We start from the raw sequence: 21,056 nt of genomic DNA, 5'->3' as shown, positions 1-21,056 counted from the left end.
TCTAGTCTTTATGCCATAGCTCTTGGTTACCACGATATTATGTCAGGTCGATGCGAGGATGCGATAATTGGAGCTTCAAATTTATGTTTAAATCCTATAATAAATCTCCAATTCTCTCGTCTTGGTATTTTTAACTAGTTAATATATTATATAATATTCTTATATATAAACATGTATACTAAACATGTATATGATATTAGGTACTTTGTCTTCCGATGGTTATTGCAGACCTTTTGATTCTACCGCTAGCGGTTATTCGCGTAGCGAAACCATATCTGTGCTATATCTTCAAAAGGCAAAACATGCTAAAAGAATTTACGCTACATGTAAGCATATTAAAGTAAACAGCGATGGTTATAAGAATGAAGGAATAACGTTCCCATCGGAACATAATCAGAGTACTTTACTGATGGAATGTTACAAGGAGTGCGATATATTACCATCTTACCTAGATTACATTGAAGCCCATGGTACCGCTACAAGAGCTGGCGACCCTGCGGAAATCAAGGCTATCCATAATGTTTTGTGTAAAGAAAGGAAGACTCCGTTGATGATCGGCTCTGTAAAATCCAATCTAGGTCACGCTGAACCAGCAAGTGCTTTCACTCAAATCGCTAAGGTAAGACACATAATTGGCATTATTTTCATAAAGAAAGTAATATTCCGGTAAATTCCGCATATATGATAAATGGTTTTTCCTCTTATAGGACAAAAAGATCTCGCTATTTCTATATTACTAGCTAGTTTGAGAAATTTGGAGTTTATTGTTTATTAATTTATGACAATTGATTTAAATATGTATAAATAAATAAATTAATTTTGTTTTTTTATTTTTTCAAAATTTATTTTAATATAATAATAAATTAATTAGCTTTTTATAACAACGACAGATTTAAAAATATATACTTAACAAAGAAATACATATTATTATGTATCTAATTAAATTCATTGATTTCTTGAAGGCAATAATAGCATTCGAAACCGGTCTCGTTCCATCAAATATCAATTATACATCACCACGAAAGGATATAGATGCTCTTGTAAAAGGGAACATCCATGTGGTTACGGAAGCAGTGCCACTTAAGAATGGTTACATAGGCATTAATTCTTTCGGCTTCGGAGGAGCCAATGCTCATTTAATACTAAGATGGAATACCAAACAGAAAGTTAACAGTGCAACACGGAGCGATGGCTTGCCAAGACTTGTGACACTGTCCGGACGTACTGAAAAATCAGTAAAATCGTTTTTAAACGATGTAGATATTTAAGTTTTAGTAGATATTTAAAAAAATAACAATATTTTTAAAAATTAGAAAATATATTTGTTACCGAAATTTTAGAAAATTGTTTCTCTTGTAGGTCGCTAATCATTCCACAGATGTCGAATATATTCGTTTATTACATGATGTTTATGCGGACAATATAGAGGGTCATCCATGGAGAGGATATATTATATTAGACACTTTGCAACAAGATTCAATACAGGAGATTCAAAATAATGGGAACGTAAAAAGACCTATTTGGTTTATATTTTCTGCCTTAGGCACGCAATGGCCACGGATGGGTATATATATATATTCAATATTTTATATTTCACACATATAAGATGGCAATTAAATGATAAAATAACAATTATTATCACTTAATCAAAATTTTATCAGGTCAAGATTTATTAAAATTTCATGCCTTTGAAAATGCTATAAAAATGTGCGACACTGTTTTAAAATCATATGATATAAATATTATGAACATTTTGACAAATAAAAATGGAAAAGCGTATGAAAGCGCTTTACACACATTTGTTGGTATCGTCGGCATTCAGGTAAAATATTATAAATATAAATATATAAATTTACATAAAAAATTTATAATTTATATATTTATATTTATAAGTTATATATATTAACAATGCGAATTTAGTTTATAAACACGGTACAATACGGTATAAAAATATCTATATGAATGTATAGATTGGCTTGGTAGATCTTCTCACAACCTTAGGAATTACTCCAGATTACATGATTAGTCATTCTGCTGGTGAACTTGGTTGCGCGTATGCGGATAAATGTTTAACTATTGAACAAACTATTTTATCGGCATACTTTATTGGTTTGGCCTGCATCGAAGAAAATGTGATTCATAGCTCCATGGTAATTGTGAATTTTGATTACGAATGCCTGAAAAATATGTGTCCATCGGATATTGAAATAGTGTGCTACAATAGTCAAAACAGTAATATTATAAGCGGGCCCGCAGAATCCATAAAAGATTTCGTGAAAAAATTACAGGTATTGTTTTTTAATTAAATTTTTAATCAGATTGATCTTCTGACTTGTCTCTTTTACTTTGAAAATGTTTTAGCTTTATATAATCGCCTTATATTTATTCATATTAATTAATTTCGTTTTGTCAGATTAATAACATTAACGCGAAAGAAATCTCTTGCGATGTACCATATCACAGTTATTATTTCGCATCCGTGGAAAATCGACTTTTGTTTAATTTGAACCAAATAATATCACGCCCGAAAAAACGAAGTCCAAGATGGATTAGTACCTCCGTACCTTGTATGGAATGGTCCAAAGAGGCAGCGAAATTATCTTCAGCGAACTATCACACGCATAGTATACTCAATACTGTTCTCTTTGGACAAGCAATGAATTTAATTCCAAATAATGCCGTAACTATCGAAATTGGACCGGATGGCGTTCTGGAGGGTATTTTGAGAGAATCTTTACATCCAAAAGTGACAAACATCGTACTGACTCAGCGCACTGAACAAAATTCGAACGATGTAACTTTACGAGGGATTGGAAAACTCTATAATTGTGGTTTACAACCGCAGATTGCTAACTTATATCTGCCAGTGGAATTTCCAGTTAGTCGAGGCACTCCTATGATATCTCCATCTATCAGGTACAACATAATGTCAGAATAAATTTTTCTCTAAATGTTGCTTATGTAAATAAGAAACATTTCTTGAAATATATAAGCATATACATATATAATATAAAAGCAAGGTTTTAATGCCGAGTTATAGGTGGGATCATTCTAAAGATTGGTTTGTGTCAACTTATCAATCACAAAAGGACATAGAATCCAGGGAAAGACATGTCGAAATCAGTCTGAACGACGAGAGCTATAACTATATGATCGGTCATGTAATCGATGGAAGAAATTTATTACCAGCAACAGGATATCTTGCACTCGTGTGGGAAACTGTCGGCATGATGGAAGGAAAAATGTATACAACTATGCCGATAATATTTCGAGATATAAATTTTATTCGTGTTACTCACTTATCGAATAATATTACAAAATTAACAATTTCAATACAAAAAGGTATTTATCTAATTTATATATTATTAAATTATTTTTGCAATAGTAACATTATAAAGTTATATCTCGTAATTAATCTCAAGCTGTGTAATATCAAATAAAAAAATTGCAGACAGCGGAAAATTCGAAGTTACCGAAGGAGGTAGCGTTGTGGTTACAGGTAAAGTGCATGTTACATCGAATCCAAAACAAAAAATGATTCTGAACAGTCTATTGTCGGAAGATGACGAAGAAGAAGAGCACATGACTGTTCGAGATATCTATAAAGAACTGAAATTACGCGGCTATCAGTATAGTGGCTGGTTCCGTGGATTAAAAAGCGCATCTATATCATGCAACAAAGGACATATTGCTTGGGGAAATAATTGGGTAACTTTTATGGACACTATGTTGCAACTCTATATTCTTGGATATGATACTAGGGATTTATATGTTCCTACGAGTATTCAAGAATTGGTAATTAATCCTGCGCTTCATACGTCAAAGTTGAAGTATAAAGTGACAGAAAAGGATAAAAGTACGTTCCTCGATAATTAAAAAATTTATTAATTAAAAATTAACAATTTGATAAGTTAAAATTAAATATATATTAAAAGAGAATTATATTTTATCTTTCTCTCTCTCTATTAGCTTTAATTTTATATCAAACAATCTTTGTAGTGAAATTGCTATCTTATTTAATTGTCTTGTTACAGTATTACCAGTACGAATATATAGAGAAATAGATGCGATTATATCTGGTGGAATAGAAATTCGAGGCGCTAAAGCTACCATGATTTCTCGTCGAAAATTAATCCAGGCTCCTGTTATCGAAGAATACGTATTTGTAGCACATCATGACCATGCGAAGATATCTTTAGACGAAGCAATCAAAATATCAGCGCAGCTTGCGTTCGAAGATCATCAGATAATTAAAATAAAAGCTATTGAATTCGTAGAAGATACTGATGATGTAACATTGGAAGAATTATCATCCCCGTTGTTAATTAAAACTTTTAGTGATATGCCGTTAATACAGGCAAATATTAGTATTTTAACATCATCGAATCGTTTTAATCCAACAAAATTGCCACAGAATGTTACAATCGCAGATTTAAATAAACCATCTATAAATGATAAAGTCTTAATAGCTGTCGGATTCAATCTCTTGACGAAACCACAAAAAACGTTAGAAAGACTTTTGTCATTCGTGAGAGATGGTGGTTATCTATTGACGCGCGAACGAAGCAACATAATTAATTGCGATAAATATTTACGACAATATAAATTAAATGTTATTCTTGAAAAGCGCACTGAAACAGAAGTAATTGTGCTTCTGAAGAAAAAAGTTGAGAAAAAGAAAATGACTGTTGTCTATATAAATAATGACAATTTTAATTGGCTCGAAGAATTAAAGCTGCTTTTGAACGATGAAAATCAACTTGTTAAAGACAATAGAATCATAATTGTTGGAGAAAGAGATTTTGAGTGCGGTTTGTTAGGCTTCATTAATTGTTTGAGGAAGGAATCAGGCAGCTTTGTCAGAGGTGTATTTATTCAAGATGAGAAGGCTCCTAAATTCTCTCTACAAAATTCTTTTTATATGCAACAGTTGCAAAAGGACATGTCTATTAATGTTTTGCGTTCTAACAAAATCTGGGGATCTTACAGATATTTACCATTACCTCGTCCAGAAGCTCAACCTGTACCTTCCGCCTATGTTTGTCAAATGGTACATATGTATATATGTATATATCTTTGCAAAGATTTGAATAGTGCATAAATATTATCTGTATATACTATACTGCCTATAAGCAATAATAATTTATTTTTTGTGTCTTACAATTTCGCTATCTAAAATTCGCTTTATGCATGCCATGCATAATGAAATGTTTTCTTGTACTTTTATAGGTTCGTGGTGATCTAAATACATTTTGTTGGACGGAAAATGATATATCTGATTCTCATCTCGAAGATTTGATACTTGTAGTGTATTCGTCTATCAATTTCAGAGATGTAATGTTAGCAACTGGCAAATTGAATTCTTTGCCGACTGCAATGTCCCAAGAACGATTTCAACGTACATCTCTTGGAATAGAATATGTAGGATTTGATGTCAATGGACATCGTGTAATGGGGCTTCGAGATAATAAGTAAATATTGTAATTATTCAAATAATTACGTAAAATTTCATTGACCAATATTGCTCTTTGTAGATGTATAGCAAACGTCGTTGTGAAAGACAAAAATTTATGTTGGGACATACCTGATACATGGACATTCAAAGATGCTGCTACAGTTCCGTGCGTTTACAGCACGTGTTATTTTGCCTTATACATTTGTGGGAAGATGAAGAAGGGTGATAAAATACTTATACATTCTGGTACTGGAGGCATTGGACAAGCAGCTATTCACCTGGCTCTTAATAAAGGTTGCGAGGTGTTCACTACCGTAGGTACAACTGAAAAGCGAGAATTTATTAAAAGAACGTTTCCGACTATTATGGATAAGCATATTGGAAATTCTCGAGATACCAGTTTCGAACAAATGATAATGTTGTATACGAACGGTCGCGGCGTAGATATTGTGCTGAATTCCTTGGCGGAAGAAAAACTCATTGCGTCCGTTCGTTGTCTAGCACGAAATGGTCGTTTCCTAGAGATTGGCAAATTTGATCTTGTTTCTAACAATTCTCTAGATATAATTGTGTTTCAAAAAGGCATTAGTTTTCATGGAATTCAACTGGAAAATATATTTCTGGGTTATCACAAGCATACGTCTTTAACATCTAAAATGATGGCTAACGATTTGAAAAAGGGAATCATCAAACCACTTCAGGTGAAAGTTTTTCCAAAATCAGAAATTGAGGCAGCTTTTAGATACATGTCAAGTGGGAAACACATAGGAAAGGTATGCTAAAAAATACATATAAACATAAAATACATATTGATATAAATACAATTTGAAATACTATAATAATCTAATGGTTTTCCTAATATATGGATATATGGATACTTTTTTAGATAATTTTGAAGATGCAAGAGGAAAATCAACCTTTTAACGGGCCAGTTGTCGCACATCGTCGTTTCTATTGTTTCAGTGACAGAAGTTACATTATATTAGGAGGTCTAGGTGGATTCGGTTTGGAATTAACTGATTGGCTGATATTAAGAGGTGCCAAGAACGTTGTGCTGATTTCACGAACTGGTATAAATAATGGTTATCAACGTATGAAAGTTCAATTGTGGAAATCCTATGGCGTAAATGTACTCATTATTAAAAAAATCGATATATCTAACCGTGACGATTGCGAACATCTTTTGCGAACTGCAGAAGAAATGGCACCGGTCGATGCGATATTCAATCTCGCTATGGTGTTGAACGATCGCATTTTGAAGAATCAAACCACCGATAACTTTGTGGAATCCTTCAAAGCGAAGGCCTGGGCGACGCAAATGTTGGACAAGCTATCCAGAAAGATTTGTCCTAAACTACGACAATTTGTAATGTTCTCTTCTATTACTAGTGGCAAAGGAAACGCTGGACAAACGAATTATGGTATGGCCAATTCCGTTATGGAGAGGGTGTGTGAGAAGAGGGCGAAAGATGGATTACCAGGATTGGCGATTCAGTGGGGAACCATCGGTGACGTGGGTTTTGTCGCTGATGTGCAAGAAGAGAATAAGGAAATCGTTTTCGGTGGCACCTTGCAACAAAAAATATCCAGCTGCCTTGATATACTCGATACATTTTTACTTCAAAACCGCACAATCGTAAGCAGCATGATTGTGGACGAGAAGAAAGCAAGTTCTTCCAGATTTAGTAATATGATAGAAACTGTCGCTAATATTTTAAGTAAGTATTCGCATGTAGACTATGGCATGTGTGTGTTAAACTATTTCTTGTACGCTACACTAAATCAGACATATTATTGTATTGATAGATGTAAAAGATATGAATAAGATAAACAAAAATACATCTCTATCTGATCTTGGAATGGATTCCATGATGGTTGTGGAAATTAAACAAATTCTGGAACGAGAATTCGATATCTTTTTCACTGCACAAGAAATACGGACCCTTACTTTTGCAAAATTAATTGAGATGTCCAACACAAACATTGATAGAGACAATACGCAAACTGAAAATTCAAATGATATCAGAAATCAAGAAATGCCGAAATTAATCGATATTTTAAAGGATGAAGATTTTATGACAGAAATTTGTTTAGATCTCTTAACAAAAAAAGAAGAAAGTACAATCCAAGTATTTCTTATACCGGGAATTGACGGCTGTATTACTGTATTTAATCACTTGGCATCAAATATTAAATTTTCGACGACATCTTTGCAGTATAACACAAATAATATCGATTCTATGAACACAATATCGGAGATAATGGATTATCTTTTTGAGGTATCGTAATCGTAACGATAATTTTATGTTTTATTGTAATTGAAGAATTGTGTTTTTTTGTTAATGCCATAAGCAAAATTTGCAAAATTATTTTAATATTTTACAGCACGTATCATCAAGATTGAAAGATGGAAGAGATTTTGTAATAGTAGGATATTCTTTTGGATCTGTCGTCGCAATTGATTTAGTAAGAAGATTGGAGTCTATAAATTTTAATGGTCGACTTGTACTCATCGATGGTGCTCCGGAACAAGTACGATTAATGTGTGAACATTATATGCCAAGTTCTAACGACGTAGAACTTCAGATTAATATTTTAATCTTTATTTTGGAAATTTATGAAGCAGGAAGCAGTGAAAAGGTATATCTCTTTTTATGTACATGGAAGCATATTTCTAATCACAAACATTAGTATTAGTTTTATATTTTAAGCATCTTATGATTCTTGCAGTTTCTTTATTAAAAGCTTTTAACTTTTTGCGATTCGGAAATTTCTGTCATATCCTTTTAGCAGATGCAATTCAGACTTATTTTCATTTATATTCTGCAGCTTATATGTTTTCCCATATTTGGTCCCTTACTCCCATTCATTTAATATCTCAAATTATATACATTTTTATAACACATATAAAAAAAGGAAATAAATTTTTACACAAGTGTATATAGTCGTAACGAGAAATATTTTTAGGATCGTTAGAATGTTTATAAATATTCATATACTTTTTTATCTCGAGCTAAATTCGTCATAGGACGCTAGAGCAAAATGTAATATTGATTCAGACTCGACATAGAATCGCAAAAATGTTAAAAATCTATAAAAGTTTTTAAAAATTATTTAAATATGAAGCATATAAATTCTGCAGGTTTTAATGATATTAAAGGAGTGTAAAACTTGGAAAGAACGGTTTGATATTTTTGCTAAACACTTTTTAGCAATAAATACATTACTTTCACCTGTAAATCTGAAAATACTGTGTACAACAGTGTATAAACATTTAGTCGCTATTCGACAATATGATCCTTCTACACTATCGCCTATTAAATCACCCGTAATGTTACTGAAAGCTACATTGTCACCCGTATATAAAATTGAAGAAGATTATGGTTTGCACAAGGTATTTCGGGAAATTTTAGTTAATATCTACATCTAATAAATTAAAATTAAATTAACAAAAAAATTAACATTTTTTTTTTAACAAAACACATAATGTTTAAGATAACTCGAAACAAAGTGGAAATATATTACATCGAGGGTGATCACTTTACGATCTTGAGAAACAAGAAAGTAGCAGCTGCGATTAATGGAGAGCCACTATGATATCGAATTATTCATTAAATATTACATTAATATATGTGTATTATATATTACATTAATGTAAAGTGCATAGCATTGATCATAATCAATAGATTAATGTATATTGTTTGGTAACGGCTTTTGTGTATATTCGGCGACCATGTTGTTAATAAAATACCATAAAATATTTAACACAAAATGTATGTTTAATTCCCCGCAAATGATTTTTTAAAATTTATTTAAATTCTCTCATTTTTTAAGTTATTTTAAATATAATTCCTTTTTCTACTAGATCTCTCTCATATTTTGCAAATATAAATATTAATTATAATATGTATTAACTTACCTAAACTCTATTTCCTGTTTGTGTTTGTATCTGTGTAATCTGTTCGAATTGGCAAGAAACTTTTACTGCCGCCCTGGCGAAAATAAGAAACTTTATAAAGCGTTAACAACCGTTGAGTGAGGGTTTTCTGAGAGTTTATATGCTTTTCAAACTTTGTAAGAGCACTTACATAACGCTGTTGGGTTTTGAATGCTTATCAAACGCTGCAGTGTTGCAATTTTTGTTCTACAAACTCTTTATATAATGTTACATGAAAGTTTTGCAATGCTGAGGTAACATTTTTCAGAGTACGTTCAGTAAACATTGATACATCTTCGTGTACAGAGTTTACTATCAGACTTCTCAAACGTTTAACAAACACTTTTTCCAATACCGTTTTTTCACTTTCAGCAAATACTTTTTCAATGTGGCGAATTGTACGGCGTTTACACAAACGGCTTGGAAACGCCTAAGAAACGCCTAAGAAATGTAATAGTACATATGTATATAGAATATGCTTCCTCGCTTTGCCGCTATGCGGCGCTGCATCAAATTAGCTAACTCGTATTCAACTTTCCGTCATAAAGTGTATATAAAAAACTGATACTAACACGATCCGAAGTTTATTTTTTCTTTTAAGGACTGTCTACGATGGAAGTAATATGGAGTGGACGGTGGAGTAAGGCGTAAGCGAATGATTCTTTTCCATTTCGCATTACTCTTAGTCTTACTCCACCGTCCACTGCACCGATATTATTTTCATTGTAGACGGTTCTTTAGTCAGTTTAATTTAATAAACTGATTTAATTTAAAATAATTTGTTTAATAATCTGGATCGCTTGTTGGGATTCAGAATATGGAACAGATTATTTGAAATTAAACGGATAAATGGGAGATAGCCTATTTATTGCGTATATTAAAAATAAAATATAAATAAAAATAAAATTATTCTTATGGCCGAGTGTATTTATATACTTTTATAAATGTCCAAGATATTCACTTATCAAAAATGAAAAAAGTAATATGTCTCGAAAGTTCATGAAATTTTCACATAGATTCCACGTAGATTCTAGTACCGTTTTTGAGCGGATTATCCACTTGAATATCCACGTAGATTCAACGATATTAATCTACGTGGTAATAACGTGGATTTCACGTACTGTTTTTGTCGGGTAATTGCTTAATAGAGGATGCACGCAGTTTCCAAAGATGAAATTAAACACTTAATAGAGGATCTATAAATGTTTAAAGAACTCTTTGCATACGCCATGTAAACGCTATGCAAACTCTCAAAAACGCTATGTACAAACGTCTTTCAAACGCTGCAGTGTTGCAATTTTTGTTCTACAAACTCTTTACTAATCGTTTTTAAACTCTCGACGAACTTCCACAAACGTTCATGTAAACGCCAAACAAACGTTCATGAAACGTCTCATTTTTGCCAGGGCGCGCAAGTACGGAAACTTTGGCTCTAACAACATTAAAGCTCCATAATATATATAATTAATAGAACGTAACTGGAAGATATCTAAAAGAAATCTCAAAAACGAGGAAACCTTTAAAGATTTTAGTTATGTTTTGGATGATTTGATCTATAATATTGTCTTGATTTGTGAAAGCATTATTCTATTAATTTCGTGAGAAGGCAAATGTTTTTTTGCGGATAGAAGAAGAACGACCTATTCTGATTATTTCATAAACGTTTATTTTTATCAAGGAAGCGTTTCTTTTAATGTTTCTCAAGTAGATATTTTAATCAATCAGAAATATTTTTGAAAACTGTCATAAAATGTTATAAAATCAAAGACATAATTTATAAAATTTTTCTAAAATAAATACATACTATTTTCGATAATTACTGAAAAATCAAATCAAATATTATAAAAACCTTATAAATATCGATTTACGTTACTATTTTATTTAAATTGTTAGAAAAATTTGCATATCGGTTACGGCCGACAATCTGTTCAGATTACCAGATGTATTATATTTTATCGGCTGACAGATGGTAAGTTTAATGAAGACATAATTAATGCCAATCTATTAACAACTTCTGATCTAAATCTGAATCTGTTGCCAATCTGCTAACATATTGCGCGTTATTTTGGTTACTATAAAACGAAATTGAAAAACAGAAATTGATCATTTTCATTTTCTGTATTAAGCAATATGAGATAGATGTCATTTCGAAAAGTTGAAAATATATACAGAATTATACAATTTTATCTAAAAATTTTTTTATGTAAATGCTATCAATGATATACTTCAAGTATTGTATTGCCGTATCTATATGTTTGTAGTGAATTTTGAATATTCTTGATTACAATATTAATCTTTTATTTAATACTAGTAATTTGATTTGCCTGTTGTTAATTTTTTTGATAATAATGTATGAAAAAATCAATCTCATCAATATAAATATTATTTGTATCCATTGCTACATTTTCCTGTTTTATCATCTTTCATCACATACGTATCCATCTGTATATTCATCTTCTTGTTTTATATAAAAGCAACTAGTTTTGTAAGTAGTTTTAGTTCTTTTTATTGCAATATATTAGACGTCATTGTATTTATATCCGATAAATACATCGAATAAAAGATTTTATTTCACAAGTTTTCTTTATTTTTCGACTGTTTATAGCGTGTTATGATGTGTACCCTAAAAATTTACCTTTTTTAAAAAATTGGTAAAAAATTGGCGCCAAGTTCACGTACTAATTGTATCTAACTGTTGTCTTGTCTACAAAAATAGTGACATATAGAAATTGCGCTAACTAGGATAAAAATTTGCACAAGATAAATAAAAGTACAAGGAAGAAAACTTGTACAAGTTAACTTATATAAATTATAAAACAAAATATAAAACAAAAATATAAAATATAAAACAAAAAAGTAAAAAGAATTTTAATTAAAAACTTGGCGCTGCCAATTTTATTAGTATATTGTTCAGCTTAAAAGTCTAAAAATTTCCAAGTATAAATCAATATAAATTAATTAAAGAAATTAAGTCATTAAACTTAAATGTTAAATTATCATAATTAAAATTAATAATTAGAATATGTTTCAATTTTTTAAATATATATTTAATTGAAATATATACCAATTTTATTGACAGCGCCAAGTTCTTTTAATTAATTTTTTTTTTACTTTTTTGTTGGTGGATGTAAATTAGGGTTCTCAGTGAATAATAAATTGAACGAGTTCATTAAACTACATAAAGATCCTTTATCTAAAATGAATCATTTAAATGTCATTTATAAGATTTTGTGCAAGAATTGTGACGCATTCAGAATGATACCGCATTATTAGATCTCTTATCTCCTTATTATTAATAAATGCCTCACATTTTCACATTTTCTCCGCTCTTTTGCTTTCCACTTTCTAAATCCCCTTTATTTTCTTCCTTCTCTTTCTCCTTTATCTTCTCCCCCTCCCCTTCTATGCCTCCTATACCTCCTATTGTCATGTTTCAGTTTTTTTCACGATCGCACTCCTTCACCTTTAGGGTTGGTTTTGTCTCCAGTCTCTGTTTTCCATCCTTGTATGTATTTTATTTAAACTTTTGCTTTCGCTGTATATTATCTCATAGCATTTTTTATAATATTATATGCATTATGCTCTTTTATAACGGAAGCTTTTCATTTGTTGTTTACGAATTTTTTATGATTTTGAATTACTTGTTATTTATTATTTTTATGCTTGGCATGAGTCTCTTTGTTTTGATATTGCTTGCTCTCTTTTTGCGCTTCTTCTTACAGGCTTCCACCTCGTTATTGAATCATCTTGTTCTTCCCGCTCTACTGAGGATCTTGAATTCAGAAGGACTTCCAAGTTTTACATTGTTTGTTTTGCTTAATTTAATTCTACGACTTAATTTATTGACTGATTTACAAATCTGGAGACTTTTTTGTGAGATCATTACGCACTATACTTCCTCTGAATTCTTGCGTTTTGCGTTAATTGCGTTTTCTGATAGCGAGGTGAGTGTTGCCTTCTTTTTAGAAAGATTTCTCATTGCCATGCATTATCTCATAACCTTTTATGTATTCGATCTGCGCTTTCTGCTTTAAATAATTTTTTCTTAACAATTGTTTGCGCGTTTTTAAATTTGCGTCCGTTGGAATTATATACATGACTTTTTCCGTTTTCTACCGCTCTCCTCCTTGTCTTATCGCTCTTTGTCATCTTTAATTTTATTTTTTACTGTTTTTAACAACACCATTTCGAAACATTGAAAAGAATCTAGAAAAGATCGAAACGTATGTTTTTTTCATTTGAATTAATGTTTTTAGACATACTACTTGTGCTTTTACATCAAATTAATTATTAATATATTATGTTACTACCTCAGACAATTTATTATTCTTTATTTGTTTTACGTGCTAACATCCTGCGCCACGGTCTTTTAGCCTTCTTTTTTATTGTTTTTATATTGTAAAAAAAGAAAGAAAGAGAAATACACAATTATATTTAAAAAAATCTGATTGTAATTTGAATACATAATTATATTTTGTAATTAAGCATGTTATTTTTGTTTATTGATTGATCTCGATGTATTTTTATTATAGTTCGTAGTATATGTTATAAATATCCTGCAGTATATTCATAGAATATATCGTCAGTAGAACGTGCAGTATGTTATCGGTATATCTATAGAATCCCAAATAGCACAGGACGTCCTATGGACGTCCATTTTATGTCCATTTTACATTCGCACATCCATGGAGATGAAATGGACGTCCATCATACGTCTGATTCCAGACATTCGTTAACGGCCAATATTTGGACGTCCATATAATGTCCGGTCTTGGACGTCAAAGTTTCGCGCGAGCACGCAAGGATGTGTTAGTTCGTTCGTTTACCGCTACGCGACGTGCGAAGCGCTATCATTCTCGTATTTAAGTTTTAGTTAGAAGAATTATATAAAGTTTGCAAAAAGTAACAAATAACATTAGATATACTGTTCAATTTAATTTCTGATCTCAATGCTTCAGATATTAAGTTGATTTTATAAGTAGGACAAGTAAATGTCCGGCAAATAAACGAAAATAATTATCTATTTAAGATGTAAAGTGCAATATGCAAGTATAAATATAAATAAAATTTTTATATGAAATTTTTATGTAAAATATTAAAATTTTTGTATGAAATAGATAATATTATTATTTAAAAATAGATTATATTATTATTTAATTTTGTTGGGCCAAATGTTTTATATATTATAAAGGATACATAATGTCATCCACTTATATATAATCAAAAATAATTTTATATATATATATATATATATATATATATATATATGTATATATATGATTAGATCAAGTCCAAAATCCATACATAATTATGTACACAATTATATATAAAACATTTTCCCACGTATTCATATTCATTCAAGATCCAAAATTCATCCATTTAAGATCCATAATTCGTCCACTAAAGGACGTCTTAAGGACGTCTTATGGACGTTCAGAGCAGTTGCAAACGGACGTACAGTGGACGTCTTTTGTACGTCCGCTGCAGGTAATATGGACATCCGATGGATGTACACAATGTCCGATATGGACGTCCGTTGTACGTACATAGGATGTACTTGTGCTTCTTGGGATGTCACTCAGTATGTTATTAGTATATCATTATTAGTATATTATTAGTATATTGATTAGGATAGGTTAAGTTATATTAATTTGTATTCTGTGTTCAGTAAATAAATATATTTATTTATCTCTTTATAAATTTATATATCACTTATTAAATTAATATTATTATCACTTATTAAATTAATATTATCACTTTTTATTACAAAGTATCAAAATCAAAATTAATAATAAAATTTATTTAATTTTACTTAAAGCTGTAATTGCACACCCCATACAGCACAGAAGCTTGCATCAACATTGCTGTAATGTTACAACATTGCACATAGCAGTGTAATGCTGCAGAAATATTGCAGAGACATTATTTTGTAATATTACTTTGGCAATGTTGCAGCAACATTTTAACATAGCGAAAATGTATAACATGTGTTTCTTTACTTGCCGCTATGTGACCAAACTTAACTAACTCATTCGAATTTTCATCTAAAGTGGATATAAGGTCTACAAAAGACTAATGCAATAATTATATTTCTTGTCTTGTGTCAGTTTAATTTGTGATAAACTGACTTAGTTTATTTAATATTCTGAATCCTAATGAGGGATCTAGATTATTAAACAAATAATTTGTTTAATAATCTGGATCCCTCATTGGGTTTCAGAATATTAAACAGATTTTTCTCAATTGAATGGGTAAATAGAAAATAGTTCATTTGCACGTATTAAAATATTCTGGTGTCGAATGTATGTAAAATAATTGTATGTATATTATTGAGATAAATATTTAAGAAAAATCTAATAAAAAACACTAATATATGTTTTTTTAAAGGCATTTTTTCCTATCTTTCTTAAACATCTTTTTATATTTTCAAAGTTTATTTATTAAATTTAAAACTGTGTCTGCATTTGTAGCAAAACACATTTTAATATTACAAATACGTTGCACCGTAACATTGCTACAATCTTACATTGCAATATTCCTAAAAGCGGACATTTTAACGTTGCTGCAATCCCACAACAATGGTGCAGCAACATTTTGCAGTGAATTTGCAACGTTGCAATATTGCGGTAAAAGATTGCTGCAATGTGTATGCAATCTTTGTGTGCTGTATGGGTATGTAACATAATTAAAAAGTAAAAAATAAGTACATTTTAAATAAGTACATTATTTTATAATGAATAATTTATTTGACACATATATGCCAAAGTTAGTATTTCCATTAGCCAAATATGTGAAAATAAATTTTTATAAAATTCTTATTTGTTTAAAATCTATATAATCAAATATTAAAATAAAATTATAATTCCAACAGTTGATCCAACAGTTGATCTTTTTTCATTAGAAAAATTACATACATACAAATTATTTAATATAAGTTATAATGCTAATAACAAAACCTTTAAATGCAGAGAGAGAGCGAGAGAGAGTGACCGTAAACAATGAAGGAGAAAGTGAGAGAAAAGTTCAGATGGCGGTACTGTGTTTACTCGCTAACTTCGCGCATGCGCACTTCATTTTGGACTTCACAAATTTTAGGGAGTTGCGCTACTGGGGGTGCGTTCCGATTTACGCATGTAACGCATAGACTGCATTATTGTTGCGCAGCGCTTCGAAATCGTTCCGTTTTATCAATGCGCATGAAGCGCTTTAATTATTCGGAACGGTGTTTGCGCATTCTATGCGCTAATACGATTTGAAAATGGTAAAATAGTAAAAAAAATAAATAAAAATAGAATAAAATAATAAATACAAATAAAATAAAAAAATAAATAATAAATATAAATAAATAATAATAAATATAAATAAATATTAATAATAATAAATATAAATATTAATAAATAATAAATATAAATAAAATAAAATAATAAATCAAGGTAAAATAATATATTAATATTAGCTTGGCTTGTTTTCTCCATATCATTTTTATTTAAAAACAGTTATCATTTCATTAGTTTCTTCAATTAAAACTGGAAATTCATATAATTGTTGTTTTCCCATCGTCACAAAGAATCTGTTATCTGTTATTGCGTTCCGAATTACACATAAAACGCATAGATCGCATAAACGCATCAACGCATCAACTGCCTCAAGTCGAGAGTAGAGGCAGTCAATGCGCTGGAAGGGTGCTAAGAATTTAGTACGGTTAGTACAATCTAGAGAATTCTCAGCGCTACTAAAGCGCTACCAATGCGCGCATTGGTTAAATCCACAGATATCTATACTATAACTAGATCGCTAACTCCCATTGATTTTGTACATAAAATGTGTCGCCGAAAACCATGTAATATGACGGTCGCGCATGCGTAATATTGGTGGAAAACTAATATGGTGGACACTTGTAGCCACAGACTTCTAATATAACTAGACTGCTAACTCCCCATATTTTGCTTATATAAAATGTCCTCACATTTTATGTACTAACGTGACTTATTCTGCACATGCGCAGATACCATCGATATAGATATATATCATATACTTAACCTAGCTTGCGTATGTATATACATATAAACATGCGTTATCGCAGAGCGCATGCGCAGAATAGAATACCTTTATATACCTATCTGTGATTTGTACATAAAATCGAAGCCGTCTTATATATAAGGAGTTAACAGTCTAGTATATATAGAAGTCTGTGCTTGTAGCCAGCTAATGGCCGGTATTCATAGTCCGTTCTTATATTTAAGATCGTCTTAAGAACCCATTCAACCAATCAATGACCGCATTGCAGCTATTTGATTGGTTGAATGGGTTCTTAAGACGATCTTAAATATAAGAACGGACTATGAATACCGGCCATATTTAAGTTTTCACCTTAAAACTTGTACTTTTTACATTATAAACTTTTAATTTTGTAATAAAATAAATATAAATATATATAAATGTTATATATATATATATATATATATATATATTTTTTTTTAATCTTTATATATTTTTAATCTTCTATATATATTTTTAATCTTGATTTTAATTATATCATACCTTTTAAATATATCTTGATATATTTTATCTTTAAAGGCTGTAATAAATTTTAATTAAAAATGAAGAACATTATATATTATTTAAAAATAACTTATATTCAACTGTAAGTTTATACACAAATTACATACTTATGTACATTGTACATAACATCAACCAATCACAAACGTTACTGCTGTCCACCAACGTTACGCATGCGTGAGAATTTAGTACATAAATTTCGTGGACATGTATTTGACGCAAGTTAGCGGTCTAGTATATAGTATAGATGTCTGTGGTTAAATCGGAACGATTTTCTATGCAGTCTACGCGCTTCATGCGTAATTCGGAACGCACCCTGGGTATACTGTGCTTGAATAATAATATTCACTTGCAAATTCTCTGCTCTAAATATTCACATAAGACGACAGACATATTATTTTTCTCATATGACATTACGAAATAAATGCAGAGAATCTTATCAAATATAACAAGCGAGTCGTCGCAAATGCTCGATTCATCGCGCAGTAAAGATGTTCGCTCCGAAAACTTTGATAAAGCTACTAGATCTCCTCGACGAAGAAAATTTGGATACCAGCTTGGAAAGTCTCTGTAATCAACTGCACCAAAGCTTTTCTAAGGAGAATCGCTTTAAGGTGGGAACAATATTATTGCTACAGCTGCAACACATTGATTTGCTGCCAAAACAAGTTCAACGTATCATAGCGTTAACACTGCTGTTTGATCTATATAAAGGAGAACCATTAGCTTCCACACCTTTTGTCAGTGTATTCGTGCAGATTCTAAAACAAGAAAACACTAATAATGAAAACTCAAAACTGGCCAATCACACAGGTCATATACCACTTCTGTCTCAATGCGAGAAGAATTTGTTGGTCAATTTACTGGGATACAATCATAAGGACATTATGAAGAAAACACCTCATCAGATTATGGACGAATTTTCTTTTGTCTCTGTGCCATCTATTGATTTAACTAATTTACAATTGCAATTAGCAGAACATCAATCCGAATTACCCTCTGTTAGTAAATGTGGAAATCCTGTTATTCTGCCTGATATGGATCATTCTAAAGAAACAGAATTCGACGAAACTACTGTGAGAAACATAACAGAAACTCTTATTGTTGGTGACCCGCCTTTATGCAAACAAAGTTATCATCCTGAATTTCTCAGGCTAGTGCCACCTCTTTATCATTCTATTAATGAAATAGCTTGGTTTAATGTCACAGAACCGACGCAATTTACAATTGAATATGATGCTAGCATGTGTGTATCAAATTGCGCTGGTGCGGAAGCTCGTAAATTAATGGGGAAGGCCTTTAAAGGTGTACTAACTCTGCCACAACAGCAGCATTTGGTCAATGAATTGGAGAATGATCCAAAGCTCGTCTATCACATCGGACTTACGCCTTGTAAATTACCAGATTTAGTTGAGAATAATCCTCTAATTGCCATTGAAGTTTTATTAAAGCTGATGCAATCTAGCCAAATCACTGAATATTTCAGCGTATTAGTAAACATGGAAATGTCCCTTCATTCTATGGAAGTCGTGAATAGATTAACCACTACTGTGGATCTACCAACAGAATTTGTACATTTATATGTCAGCAATTGTATATCCACTTGTGAAACTATTAAGGATCGCTATATGCAAAGTCGGCTTGTGCGACTCGTTTGTGTGTTTTTGCAATCCTTAATAAGGAACAAAATCATTAATGTGCAAGAACTATTTATTGAAGTCCAAGCATTTTGTATTGAATTTAGTCGAATTAGAGAAGCTGCTGCATTATTCCGACTCCTAAAACAACTTGAATCTGGTGATACCGGTGGACTTAATGCTTCATCTACAAAAAATAAAATTGATATCTATTAAAAAAATAAAATATGTTATGTTATAAAAACCATCTAGCTTTTTAACAGATGTACACTTCCAACAGATATTATTGTCTAAATTATATATTTATATCATGTTATATTTATATATTGTATTCTTTTACATGTCATCTGTCATAATTAGATTGGGTATAAAATATGAATTATATCAAGAGAAACATTTAAATATAACAAATATCTTTTTAAATTTATATGTTTATTTAAAGAATTATATTCTTAAGATATATGTATATATCGAATGTTTCACAAAATTTTATATAAAAAAATAAAAATGTGAATATCATATGCTTATAAGTAGATTAAATTATATATATATATATATATATATATATATATATATATATATATATATATATATATATATATATATATATATATATATATATATATATATGAAACATACACACATTGGAAATAATATATTTTAATGCAAATATTTTTTAACATGTTTGTGTAATTTACTATATTTCTGTGTTCATAACACATATACTATCATGTAATAAATAAATAAATAAATGCCTTGCACATGTAAATAATGATAATTTATTTAGTTAAAAAAATTTTGTTTACACATTTGTGCCTATCATATCTTTTACAAAAACAGGAGATTACAATAATAAATATTGCAATCAATACAATTTTGCACATTCCATATATATTCATATAAATATCTTACATATTAATATATATACAATTCATAATAATGATTGATTTGCTTCTATAATATATATTTAGTTTGCATTGTAGAAAAAAAATACATAGATAAATTTATATCTATGTATAAATATATATATGCTCAAGTTTTATATAATAAATTATAATTACAAACATCTATAATCTGTTATATAATTAGATTGATATAATTACTATAGATATTTATAATCATATATCAATTGATTTGAATAAAAATCAAGTTTTATGAATGAAATTAGATTATGATTTTGCTCAAGGCATTTGCATATGATTTAACTAATAATTTTATTTATTATCCAAAATATCTCATCAATTTTACTTTTATTTTTTCATAAATGTGATGAACACATACTACAAGAGATAAAAAATGTTACATCTATTTTCGAAAGACGTATATACTTTTTTTGCTAAAAGAGCAACCCAAGAGTAATATACCTAATTCACTACTTTTATTTATTCTTGCCTAGTCTTGTAATAATTCAGTCAATATGTTATACATTCCAATATATTTCTTTAATCTTATTTCACTGTACTCTTCC

The 21,056-nt window shown here is 30.2% G+C and overlaps 2 protein-coding genes across 2 annotated transcripts; both read left to right on the top strand.

The window, feature by feature from the left end:
* The first annotated feature begins 1,807 nt into the window (after nucleotides 1-1,807).
* LOC145964736 (fatty acid synthase-like) lies at nucleotides 1,808-9,409 on the top strand. The gene is made up of 13 exons (XM_083087780.1): nucleotides 1,808-1,822; nucleotides 2,014-2,288; nucleotides 2,414-2,916; nucleotides 3,041-3,342; nucleotides 3,452-3,856; nucleotides 4,035-5,050; nucleotides 5,230-5,471; nucleotides 5,535-6,228; nucleotides 6,342-7,173; nucleotides 7,262-7,734; nucleotides 7,841-8,095; nucleotides 8,598-8,849; nucleotides 8,951-9,409. Exons 2-13 carry the CDS (start codon nucleotides 2,019-2,021, stop codon nucleotides 9,050-9,052), a joined length of 5,346 nt encoding a protein of 1,781 aa, XP_082943906.1. The 5' UTR covers nucleotides 1,808-1,822; nucleotides 2,014-2,018; the 3' UTR covers nucleotides 9,053-9,409.
* Nucleotides 9,410-18,210: 8,801 nt separating this feature from the next.
* On the top strand, nucleotides 18,211-20,107 carry Not11 (CCR4-NOT transcription complex subunit 11). The gene has a single exon (XM_083088945.1). The coding sequence runs from the start codon at nucleotides 18,443-18,445 to the stop codon at nucleotides 19,802-19,804; it is 1,362 nt and encodes a 453-aa protein (XP_082945071.1). The 5' UTR covers nucleotides 18,211-18,442; the 3' UTR covers nucleotides 19,805-20,107.
* The last annotated feature ends 949 nt before the right edge of the window (nucleotides 20,108-21,056 follow it).

Source organism: Camponotus vicinus, unplaced genomic scaffold (genome assembly GCF_025532165.1).
Source record: "Camponotus vicinus isolate PSW18456_S1 unplaced genomic scaffold, iyCamVici1.0 SCAF_14, whole genome shotgun sequence".
Classification (NCBI taxonomy): Eukaryota; Metazoa; Arthropoda; class Insecta; order Hymenoptera; family Formicidae; genus Camponotus; species Camponotus vicinus.
This window is presented reverse-complemented; position numbering and strand designations above follow the sequence as displayed.

Coding starts and splice junctions, on each gene's coding strand:
- LOC145964736 (XM_083087780.1), top strand. CDS start 2,019: ATGATTAGTCATTCTGCTGGTGAACTTGGTTGCGCGTATGCGGATAAA. Junction 2,289..2,413: donor ATTTCGTGAAAAAATTACAG/GTATTGTTTTTT, acceptor TCGTTTTGTCAG/ATTAATAACATTAACGCGAA. Junction 5,051..5,229: donor CCGCCTATGTTTGTCAAATG/GTACATATGTAT, acceptor GTACTTTTATAG/GTTCGTGGTGATCTAAATAC.
- Not11 (XM_083088945.1), top strand. CDS start 18,443: ATGTTCGCTCCGAAAACTTTGATAAAGCTACTAGATCTCCTCGACGAA.